Source organism: Aedes albopictus, chromosome 2 (genome assembly GCF_035046485.1).
Source record: "Aedes albopictus strain Foshan chromosome 2, AalbF5, whole genome shotgun sequence".
NCBI classification, from domain to species: Eukaryota; Metazoa; Arthropoda; class Insecta; order Diptera; family Culicidae; genus Aedes; species Aedes albopictus.
This window is the reverse complement of record NC_085137.1, coordinates 148,579,830-148,592,201: the sequence shown is the minus strand read 5'-3', so window position 1 is coordinate 148,592,201 and position 12,372 is coordinate 148,579,830. Positions and strand designations below refer to the sequence as shown.

At 39.0% G+C, this 12,372-nt stretch overlaps 1 protein-coding gene across 1 annotated transcript in view; it reads right to left on the bottom strand.

Moving 5' to 3' along the window:
- LOC109428798 (estradiol 17-beta-dehydrogenase 11) overlaps nt 1-11,828 on the bottom strand; it is a 93,211-nt gene extending 81,383 nt beyond the window's left edge. The window contains exon 1 of the mRNA XM_019704654.3: nt 11,071-11,828. Coding sequence (XP_019560199.3) covers nt 11,071-11,226 — 156 coding nt within the window. The 5' untranslated portion in view covers nt 11,227-11,828. The remainder of the gene's footprint in view (nt 1-11,070) is intronic.
- Between the last annotated feature and the right edge of the window lie 544 nt (nt 11,829-12,372).

Below are 12,372 nucleotides of genomic sequence, written 5' to 3'. Positions count from 1 at the left end.
CGGTTTTGGAGGAGAAGAATGCAGCGAGGGCGGTAATGCTGCAGCAAGGGACTCGACAGAACGTGGAACGTTATAAACAGAAGCGGAAACAGCAGACCCGCCTCTTTCGGGAGAAAAAGCGCCGCCTGGAAGAAGCGGAGTGTGAAGAAATGGAACTGTTGTGCCGTTCCCAAGAAACACGGAAGTTCTATCAGAAGCTCAACGCATCCCGCAACGGCTTCGTGCCGCGAGCCGAAATATGCAGAGATAAAGACGGAGGCCTTTTGACGGACGGACGTGAGGTGATCGAAAGGTGGAAGAAGTACTTCGATCAGCACCTGAATGGCGTGGAGAACGTAGGCCCACGGCAACGGAGGAAACGACGACGCCAGTGCAGCGGAGGACGGAAATGAACCAACTCCCACGCTGAGGGAAGTTAAGGATGCCATTCACCAGCTCAAAACCAACAAAGCAGCTGGTAAGGATGGTATCGCAGCTGAACTCATCAAGATGGGCTCAGAAAAGTTGGCCACTTGTCTGCACTGGCTGATAGTCATGATCTGCACACCAAGAAAATATCATGTAATTTTAAGTGTCCTGAACCTGACATATACGAGCATCTCCAAAAACACAAATTTAGAGGTTGAAACATGTAAATTTACGTCTTTAAAGACACCCCAAAATAAAACTTATTTTTTTCTTAGCGTCTAGCAATCGCTAAAACCGATTTGACAGATAAAACGTAGAAAAGTAAAATGACGCCATGCATGGATTCAAACACCGGATCTCCTGATCGTGAGCCACATCTCTTACCTCTCGGCTATTTCACCGAGTTATAAGGTGCCTGATGAACGTGATACTGCTTCTACGTTTCTGGTGAAACGAATTTGTTGACATCTAACGCAACCAACCAGCACTTACATGATGCGCGTAAAATTGAGTCCAAATTATGATTCAGTCTTGAAAACGTTTACGTTCTTTGGTGATTCCGTTTCGTGCAAATTTCAGAATTTCTAAGTGTGTGGGAAACCGAACAGCTACCGGAGGAGTGGAAGGACGGGGTAATCTGTCCCTTCCACAAAAAGGCGACCATTTGGAATGTGTGTGCTTCAGAGCGATCACCATTTTGAATGCTGCCTACAAAGTGCTATCCCAGATCATCTTCCGTCGTCTGCCACCTAAAAAACGAATGAGTTCGTGGGAGGTTTTCAAGCCAGCTCCATCGACGGCCAGGCCGGTCTATAACGTACCAGATCTTCACTATACGGCAAATCCTCCAAAAATGCCGTGAATACCAGGTCCCAACGCATCGCCTGATCATCGACTTCGAAGCGTCATCATCATCATCATTAACGAGATTTTTAGCCCTAGGCTAGTTCATCTCGGGACCCACGCTTTACTTCCCTTCCGAAGGAAGAACTCCCATTTTGCGAGTTTGTCGGGAGTGGGATTCGATCCCAGGTCCTCGGCGCTCCACAACTTCGAAGCGGCATACGACAGTATCGACCACGCAGAGCTATGGAAACTCATGGACGGAAACGGCTTACCTGGGAAGTTGATTAGACTGATTGAAGCAACGATGGACGGTGTGCAAAACTGCGTAAGGGTTTCGGGTGAAGTATCAAGTTCATTCGAATCTCGCTGGGGACTGCAACAAGGTGATGGACTGTCATGTCTACTCTCCAACATCGCTCTGAAAGGTGTGATATGACGAGCCGGGCTCAACAGCCGGGGAACGATTTTCACAAAATCCGGTCAATTTGTGTGCTTTGAGGACGACATGGACATTTGGGACGGTAGCAGAGCTTGGTGATCCCAACCGCACGGCTACGAGGCTTCAGATTGGCTTTCGAACTTTGGGAGACATGGATTCAAACCCCACCAGAACTACGTGGATTTTTTTTCGCAATTTTTCTTAATTTATCAATTTTCTAATACAAGTTGTGCCCATGAATTTCAGTCATTACATATGTCTAGTATGTTTTATGCAAACAAAACATGATCGTCCCTTTAGTGAGGATTAGCGTTTTCTATGAGTGCACAAAATAAACTACCACAAGTCAAACCGTGCGAAAGCCACAAGGCTGTCAGTTTTGTTATGGTTTGACGTACCTACGGTACGAAGTAATTATCTACGCTGCCGGCAGGTTGATCTATAACAAGAGAGCCTAATAAAATTAATATGTACCCTTTGATGTGTACACACATGCAGGCTAAATTAAATTAGCTTTAGGCTTTTTGAGCGTGGTGCGCTGTTATTACGTTTTTATACGAATGTGTTCACCTCCCGTAGAAAGTAAACATTCACCTTGATCGATGATCGACCGGACAACTTGAAACTGGTTGAAATCGAAAACAGAAACTCCAGATAATTAACAAGACAACGAAAATCAAACGACAACACGATTCGAAAGATGTTGGTTGTTGGATAAAAGCGTGGTCTAACTGGGTCATATCCATTAGATGGCTACCGTTGACCAAACAACGGCGATGCAACTGATTCACGCTCACAACCAGTTGCAGTCACACGGTGCTGTTTGCATGCGCCCAAAGATGCCACAGTTTGTTGAACTCGTCGTTGTTGGATGTCAGCATTTCGTCGTTTTGTATTCGAATAGTGCAGTGGTTCACCGTACTGTAATTGAGTTATGAAATCCCATATTTGGTGAAGCTATTGGGAGATTGATGGAATGAGCTTCCTGTACACCCAGGTCCAATATGTTCACGATTGTCCTAACATCTCTGTACATATGTACTCATGAAGGTATTCAAGCATCTGTAACAATTTTATTGGAAATTCCTCTAGAAATTCTACCAGAATTATTAGTAGAAACTATGAGTAATCACAAATAGGTAATTGGAGGGAAACTAAAAAAGCCGTGAAATTATGGCAGCTAGAAAATTTCCCTAGCTACAGCATACATACTCCGGTGAATGGGAAAGTACAAAAAGTGCATCAGGTTACGGACGTTAAGCTTCCTAACGTTTTTGTTTTCGTTTCATTCGCAGAAGCCCCATCGGGTTTATGCACCCATTGTGTGGGTTTTCCTGCACTCGTAATAGATTGAGTCGCCCAACTGAAGTTGAACGGAAACAGTTGGCTAAGTAAAAGTGCTTAAACGGACCATAGCGTCACTAACGTCACTATTTCGAATTAAGTAATATGTGGACTAATATTTTTTTTTGCAAGCTTTATAATCATTAGCAAAAAAAGGTATCATATCAGGTGACACGTTTAGCCTAACGTGCTTCAGCACAAAAAAAACCGATAGAATGTTAAGAAAGCAATAGAACCTCAGGTGGAGATCAAGTACCGACTATCAGTGATGAAAATGTAATTTTAACATAGGGTAAAAGTGTTATCACTAATCTCACGATCCCATATTCATCCTATTCGAAAACAAGCGAATATGGCACCGATTGGTTCCGTTCTTTTTGTTTTTTTGTTGTGCTTACTTCTAACAAAACATACAAAAATAAGAAACGGAACTAACAGCGCTTCAATCCTTTGTTTTTCGTGAGATGAAAATGGGAGCCACATGCTTAATAAGGGAACCAATTCCCTACATATCTACACCGATAAAAATAATGAGTTTTACACGTCATGTAAATTTCATTTAAGTCATGTAAACTTAGTGTTATGATGGTTCACATGGTACATATGGTACATATATCATGTTATACGTCATGTAAACACTCAGAGTCATGCTCAATTACATGACATATAATGGAAGTTCACATGATATTTTATGACTTTTACATGATATGTCATGTAAACTTTTGTGATATCCCACGCTCCAAACATGTGCATCACATACCACATAAGTTTACACTCTTGTTTCGATCTGTGTAGATACAATCACCTACAGCTCATTTTAGAAGTTGAACCTGAAATACGGTATATAAAAACTTGTGCGGCTAGATCAGTTTTACAAGAAAGTCACGGAAAAACTGCCCTCACTTTTAAGGTCATCGACTATATTCGAAAAATGCCTTTGATATTCATGTGTTACAGAGGTAAAATACGAAAAACACAAATTAGGTAAATTCTAGTTCAAATTAATCGATTTTTTGGTATACTAAGGGTCTGTTCCAATTAACGAATTAAAATTCATTTTTACTTAAATTTGACAGTTCGACACTTAAACTTGACAGTTCTCCTAAGGTAATAATTATCGAACTGTCAAGTTTAAGTGAAAATTATTTTAAATTCTCCAATTGGAACAGACCCTAATAGCGACTCAAGCGCAATCCCAAGTAACAATTCAACTTCGGATTGGTTTTGTTTGGTTTTTATTAGGGTTTTATTACAGCAATAATTAAAACTCACAGTTTTATGACTACTTTCATGAAAACCATTGATGAAATGTTTTATAGTATACTTGAAGATATCCATAAAGCCAGATTTCAAGAGTAAACACAACTCTCCGATATGTAAACCTTCTGGCATTTATTATTACCACAATAAAACTAAAAAAAAAACTCTCAATAGATGGCGATCCGTTCGATTAGTAACGACATCTGTTGGTGAAAAAGCAGAAACCACGACACTGCTAGGTTTATTACGGTCATCATAATAGTAAAATTGCTTTCGTTTTATTTTCGCTGATTGTGGTCGTCGCCATATTGAAAAATTAGCTGACGTGTATTGAAAATAGTTATTTTGCTCAAATTAGCATTGAATTGATAGTTTGCTGACATTTCCAAAACATACCCACATAAATAAACTCTCTCAGTTTTCTTGTGATTCGAGAAAGTTTAACTGAATTAACAAGTTGATTAATTTCATTCCAAGATGATAATAGTCACTATTTTCGAAGCGCATTAATTTTATGTTTCTGCAACCTCCATATTCACGGTTAAATTGAATGCGCATAAGCCTACCAACACAATAACTACTAAAATATTACTTTGAAATGATCGCTTTTAACTTACGAATAATGTATCCTCCTGAACTTTACGTGCCATCGAAGAAGCTTCTCTGCATCTTGAGCTGTCATATTATCATATTATCATAACAATTATCTTAACCTCTTTTCGAGAATGGGAAAATTTTCAACGGGGTTTTAAAATAGTTTTATTGCTATTCTTAATGTGGTTTGCAATACCTCTCCGAGAATGGTCCACTTAGCCGGAAGATGCTCTTAAAGAGGTTATCAAGAGGTTTTGATGTATAAATCAGTTTTATTGCAAGTTTTATAAAATTGGTCATGAAGATCTCTTTTAGAGCCGAACAAAACTTAAAATGTTACTTGGGAAGCGCAAATAATACGAAAGCAAGTTTGCTTTTATGATGACTGCAATAAACCTAGAAATGTCGTAGTCCTGCTTTTCCACCAACAGATGTCGTTACTAATCGAACGGATCGCCATCTGTCAAGAGTTTTAACAGTTTTATTGTGGTAATAATGATTGCCAGAAGGTTTACAAATAGGAAAGTTTTGTTTACTCTTAAAATCTGTCTTTATGGATAGCTTGAAGTATACTATTAAACATTTTATCAATGGTTTTCTTAAAAGCAGTCATAAAACTGCGAGTTTTAATTATTGCTGTAATAAAACCCTAATAAAAATCAAACACAACCAATCAGCAATGAAATTGTGTTTTTCTACTTTGGACAAAAATGATCAAAATTTTAAATTTTCAAATAGACTCGGAATAAAATTTTACAATGTCATTGTTTTATTTGTTTTTTTTCTTCGCTTTTACTCCATCCAGCCAAAATACATTTTTCACTTTCGGAAAAGAACAACCAGAGATCAATCCATAAATTTCCTCCTGTGATTCCTGTAGGGTTTTCATCCGGGATTCCTCTAAAGATGCATATTTATCCAGTTATTCATCAATGGGTTTTTGGGGGTACTTCTAGAGATTCCATGCGGGGTTTCACAAGAGCCTCAATAAGGCACAATGGATTATTTCCCCATTTTCACGTTCTAAATAATAGCTCGTATGATTAAGGAGATAGAGCAATGGTGTCTTCGGAAAAGTGATGGGCATGACCAGCGCTATCTTTTGACAGTTCGAATTTTCGGATAAATCCCCCTAAAAGTGAGGTACATTTTTTACATTGTTGAGATAGAGGGTTGATGTCTTCAGCAAAGTTGTAGCTTTTTTAACTCTGAACAACTTTGATGAAGACGTGAATGTTATAATTATCACACCAATGGAGAATGGAGAAGCCTGTGTTTGAAATTAAGTGCCAAAAACACGTTTTTCAAGTAAAATATACGTTTGTTAAATTTTTGGACCCATACAATGTTCTGCAAAGATGTATGTATCAGTAAAGTACATAATTTTGACGAAGTCATCAAAGCTGTAAGAAATAAATAAGACGAGTTATCGAAAAATTATTGTTTTTTTTATCGGAAAAACTTGAGCGACAAAATTTTTGCATCCGTCTCATTCCATGGCTACTGCGTTTTTTTTTAATTTGAAAAGGGGTTCTTGAAATGATTTTCTCATGCACTTTGTTAGGAATTTCGCAAGGAACTTTTCCAGGGTTTATCAAGTAATTCCTTCAGATACTTTGCCAGGGTCTCCAGAGTTTGTCAGATGTCTCGGTGGATTTTTCCGGGAATTCCTTCAGTGATTCCTCCAGACATTTTCTCAGGTTTCCTCTGGGGATTCCTCCAAGGGATTATTAAGGAATTTCTCTTAAAATTTCTCAATGTTCGGCGAAGCATTTTGCCTAAGATTCCTCCAGAAATTACACCAGAGACTTACCCAGTAGTTTCTCTAGGGGTTTATTTATGGATTTTCCTGGGGATTTCTCCATAGCTTTCTCTCAGAATTTCCCAAGGAAGTTCCTCTAGGCTTTATCCAGAAAATTTTCCGGTAATTCCTTAAGAAGTTGCATAGGAATCTTTCCAGGGAATCCTCTGGAAATATCTAAAAAGATTACGTCGTGAATTTCTCTAGGGATTTCTCTTGGAGTCTATTAAGAATTTCCTCCTAGGATACCTTTTGGAATACCTCCTATAATTCCTTTTTGGGTTTATCCAGGAACTGTTGGTGTTGCTGATCTCAGTATCATGTGTGCGACACACGGCATGGTATGTGTACATGGATAAGTAAATCAGGAAGCCAGGAGTTATCAAGTCGGTTTAGGCAGTATGAGTCATTAACAAGTATCGATAAGATGTTTGTATATTTTCACATTTTAACTACTTATGGTAAGTGCGTCGATCTTATGAATTTTCTTGGCTTATCTCGAAGAGTGGAAAATTCAGATAAGGACTACAGCCTTCGCATTCTTCTTGACGGCAGTACATTCAGCTATGTAAGGTAAGGTGAACAAGCGTCAAATCAATAGGAGTTTACTGCGCAAACTTTGTTCGAAGAACGTGCCTCTGGAGCCGACCTACTGGAACGATTATCTCCTTCTTAAGTTTTTTCACGGGAAGGAAGACTTTTTCATTGATTAAAAATAATAAAAACTGAACATGAAAATAAACTCCCGATTTTGGCAGCCCAAAATGCAATCAGGAGCTAATAAAATCAGGTCAACACTGGAGCTTGCTGCGCAACTTCGCTGAAAACTGCATCATCATTGTTTTTTGAATTTTGGGTTTTAGGAGTTTAAACTATTTTGACAATGGTTTCGCCTAACGAGCACATCTCACGTTCTCATTGCCAGATAATTCTTAACCTGCTGATGGCATAGTTGTAGATCATTTATGGTTTTGTATCATCATTCTAGCTTATCAGAATTCTTAGATGTAGGTGTTTGAACGTTTTTGACGCTGGCTCCGTCTAGCGGCAGAATCATAGCTGCCTGATTCTAGATTCATTAAGGTTTCAAAGTGTACTAGGTGCCACCTTGTGGATAAATTACAAACCATAAACTTAAACTTTGCCGAAGACAGCATCATTGTACAGTTCGGATTCGCTATCTGGGTCACGACTGCACCCGATTAGCGAGTCATGTTCGTTCGTTGAGGCAACTGACAACTAATCAAAATACTCTAGAAATATGTCATGAAATACTCACATACTTGCACAAATTTCTCCAGGTTGAGCTGCGTTGATATAGCGAACATCGAGATAGCCCATCAAACGAGCCCCAACGAACGAATCGGCACTGTATCTCATCAAGATTCCGAGCTACAGGGGTTTGAATATGTTTTCATTGGCACCACCTTGCGGACACGAATCTCAAACTTAGGTCACCGTTGTCAGATAGTTCTTATTCTGCTGAATAAATTTACCAAGAAAACAATTCTTCTATCTGATCGGGATCTTGAGATATACGTTGCGCAAATTATGTGCTGGATTTGTTACCGCAAAACCATCTGAAATAACCCCGAAACCTTATGAATCAGGTACCCCCAGACAACCAATTTGCACGTATAAGGTTCAACTCACAATTTATAAGTATTGGTGAAAGCGCATACTGACTTTACAGAGAGTAAACAAACACTCCTGCACGCGGATGTGCAGATGAGGCAGGTTCGTTAGTGCATTTCATTTGTCTCTTTCCCATCTTCATCTTGTTTATCACGCTGTGCATATGACGCAAGAAATATGCACGCATAGGCAATGGGAGAATAAAAGAAACAGCAAATCAAGAAAAGCCACACCATGTATGTGCACTACATGGAAGTAAATACCGCGCCGGTTGGAAAGTGAAAAACGATTTTGTGCAGTTTTCGCGATTGTGTGGCTATCGCCGCGGACTTTTTCGTGATGTAGTGAATATTATTCCATTTGTGAAGCCGGTGAAACATTTTACACTTCGATTATGGAAGCAATTACGTTTCGAGAGGCAATTAAAAAGTGAGACTGTTCCCGGTAAGATAGTGCTAGTGAAATGGTGCGAGCTGGTGTGCGTTGGGGGGGGGAATTTGGAAAAGATAGCGCATAATTTATAAATTAGCAGTTTTGCAGTGAAATATTGTGAAAATGTTGTGTTTCTTGGTTTCAATGAAAAGATAAGTGTCCTGAGCAAGCGTTGAAGCAAATTTTAAAATAACTCGATATCAGATAGTGGTGAAAATTCGAGTATTTCTTCATCTTCAATTGTAAACTCACACATGTGAGAAAATTAAGCAAGCATGTGTTAGAAAAACCAAACTGATTTCCCCCATAATGACGTTTATGTTCATGTTATACGTACTTTCATGCGGTAAAGTTACATCGCATAAGATGCAGTAAATGTGCCTTATGCGTACAAAAGTGGAGGCGCTATACGTGCATTTAAGGGAAAATAATGACGCTATATGAGTTGAAGCGATATCTTATGCGATGTACGGTATGGACTATTGCGACGTAATATAGCACCTTTTGCGACTTAAAAATATTCGAAATAAAAAAATCTTGTCACCTAAGTATCGAACTAAAAACCTTTGGGCACTTAGCACTAAACACTACTTATGAAACACACTGATTAAATGTCATGACATTCTAACTCACCTCAGTGCTTATTGGAATGCACTTGGTTTCCGTGCGCTGTACGTGTTCGGCAGGCTCTTTGGAAATCAAAATGATGTAGCATGATTTCCCGCACAGTTACCACTACTCCTCTCTTGCTAGCACCACCCATTGTTAATTATAAGGTCAACAAAACAAAAATGATGACTTTGTAACTTGTTTTGTAACAATAATGATGACTTTTCACTTTCACTTTCTTCCAACAGCACCTCTTTCATTGTTATCACATATCACATAGCAATATGTCAACGTTAACGATTCTAGCTTATGCGAGTTTGTATGTACATTTGAACGAGTTTATTTTCACTTTTATGCGATTTAGTTTGTACACCAATGCGAGTTAATTGGAACATAATTGGAAAAGCACCAAGTGAAGTCGTATAATTATCGCAGTACGCAATTATGCGAATTCAATTGACACTTTGCGAGTTCACTCGAACGCTTTTGCGAATAAGCAGAGTTCGTCGCAACAAAACATCGGAATATTGTCTACTACGATGTAGTCATGCATTATAAAAGTTAATTTGCACTCTTATATGATTTTACCAGATACATCGCAGTAAGTTCAAAAAATAACATCATATGCGATGAAAATTGTCCCTCAGCCGACCATATGTGCGATAGTGACCTAAAGTAGTACTTTATACGATGTACAGCGTGCATCCTTATGTGATTCCTGGTTGTCTGGGCATGTCTCCGATATCCTAAACCAGAAGAGTTTTTCGCGAAATGTGAAAGTTTCATTGAAATCCCTCGAGAAAAACCAAAAAGTTATGAGCATTAGTGTGCTTTTCCTAAAGTAAAAAATGTATATTGATTAGATGAATTATGGTTAAAAAATTGAATATCGAATCTAGTTTTGGTATCAAAAATATCAAAAATGATTTTCTTCTACTTGTTTTGAAAATAGATGAAAAATAAAATAAATCGAGAAATAGATGCATTTGACTATTCTAGGTTACTTGGTATACGGTGAGGCTGAATGACAGCTTTCTAGAGAAAAAATGAATAGTAAGATTTTCGGAAAATTGAAATTATAAAATCTTCGACAAAAGTTTTATCCCAAACCTCTCAGAGCATTTTTCTTCTTCTAAAAGTCCTTCAAACATCCTGAAACATTCTCAAAGACATCATTTCAATCCAACAAATTGTTTTCGAGTTATAATTCTTTGAAAGAGAAAATTAGACTTTTCATGCGCTCTTTTCTAAAAGTTAGGAACTTAGGAGGAGAATATTGCAAAACAAATATCATAAAAAGGAAGAACATTTTCAAATGATGCTCACACATGAGCCACATTTTATTTGTATTGGAAAAAGTCGCATCTACGCGATTCTTGCGATGCGCTGGAGATGTTCTAATTAGGAAAACTGCATTGTACAAGGTTTTTATGTCTTATTCAACGTATGTTGTGCGAATTCTTTTTCTACATAACTAACCTGATTCAAAAGTAAAAAGAAGCACTGATTTAGTTTATAGTTGATTGTTAAGCATAAATGCAAATTTACATAAGCATGTTCGTGATGCCCTATGTGAATAGAAAATTGTTCTTATTTTCTTATTTTAGCGTAGTCCATTAAAGTGTCTTCAAACATTTTGTCATACAGAAAACGAGAATGAAAAATGAAACAGTTGTAACCATAAATGTAGCATAAAACATACCTTCAGTTTCCGGAATCGATAGGGAATACAGGACAGCACACAAGTTTCCAAGGTATAGTAGATCGACTTGACGAAGAATATGAAGAAATCCACAAACAGCGTCAGGAAGTGATCCAGCGGGTTCTCGTACAACATATCGGTCATCTGAATTGCCATTTTTCCTGTGTTTTTTTTTCGGTTTATCAGCAAACAATGTAAAATTATTCTAATCGAAACCAAAACCACTTTCTTCGCTCGAAAACAGCTCTTATAACCTTCTTTTTTTCCGATTAGGGGATTGCCACACGGGAGATGACAACGTAGCCCCAACGAACGTACACAAACACCACTTGATTTAAGAGCTGGGAACTTTCTTTTTCTTCAACTCACGATTCACAAACTGCCGAACGACGGACCAAGGGGGTAGCACCTTTTCTTCGTCTTTGAATCAATAAAATCAACACCGTGCACGCCGCTTGCTGCGATGCACACACCGTGCAAGGAGAAGAAGCCGATCGAAGCAGGCACAGAAAAGAAAGAAAGGCAGAAAGACGCGCAAGATTCGGAACACGGAACAGTTATGGTAACAAGCAGCAGCAGCAGCAGCAGCAGCAGCAGGCCACGACTTTCTTCGAGCGAGCCCGGTTGGCCTACACTACACTCGGCAAAAAGGGTTACCACGGACGTGTCGGTTCACTACGGTGAGAGCCCAGTGAAAAGAGCGCGATTCGACCGATCGCCGAAAGACTTTGAAGCGAACTGACGACGATGATCGACCGTTTCTTGGGCTGGGTTGGTTGGTGGCGTGTACGCCACGCGCAAACTTCGCGTGGCGCGGTACGTACCTACTTCTGTGACGATCATGACGGCGACGCTGCTGCGTCGCGATGCCTCGATCCTCGCGAAAGCATTCGAAATTGGTAGGTGAATTTGAGCACGTGGTTTGCTAGCGTGCTGCGTCCACGGACTCCAAAAAGCATTGACAATAAGGAAATGTAAATTTCAATAAAAGAACTAGAGACGAGACGATATGGCTGTGGTTGACGGGTGGAATGATGTTCAGAATTGGTTGCGATTGCCAATTCGCTTCGGATGATAGCTATAAAGTTGCGAATTATAGTTATTTTATTGATAGTTTTGGATCTTTACGATCCGTCAACTTTTTCTTTGATTGTCAATCTATGTTTCAAATTTATTAATGGTTGATCGCATATTTAGGGACGATATAGCCGAGGCAGTTATCGTGCGAATATTTAACACACCCTGTATGAAATGGGTTTGTTATTCGCAATGGGGATTTTTACGGGTGGCTTATTGGGCCTA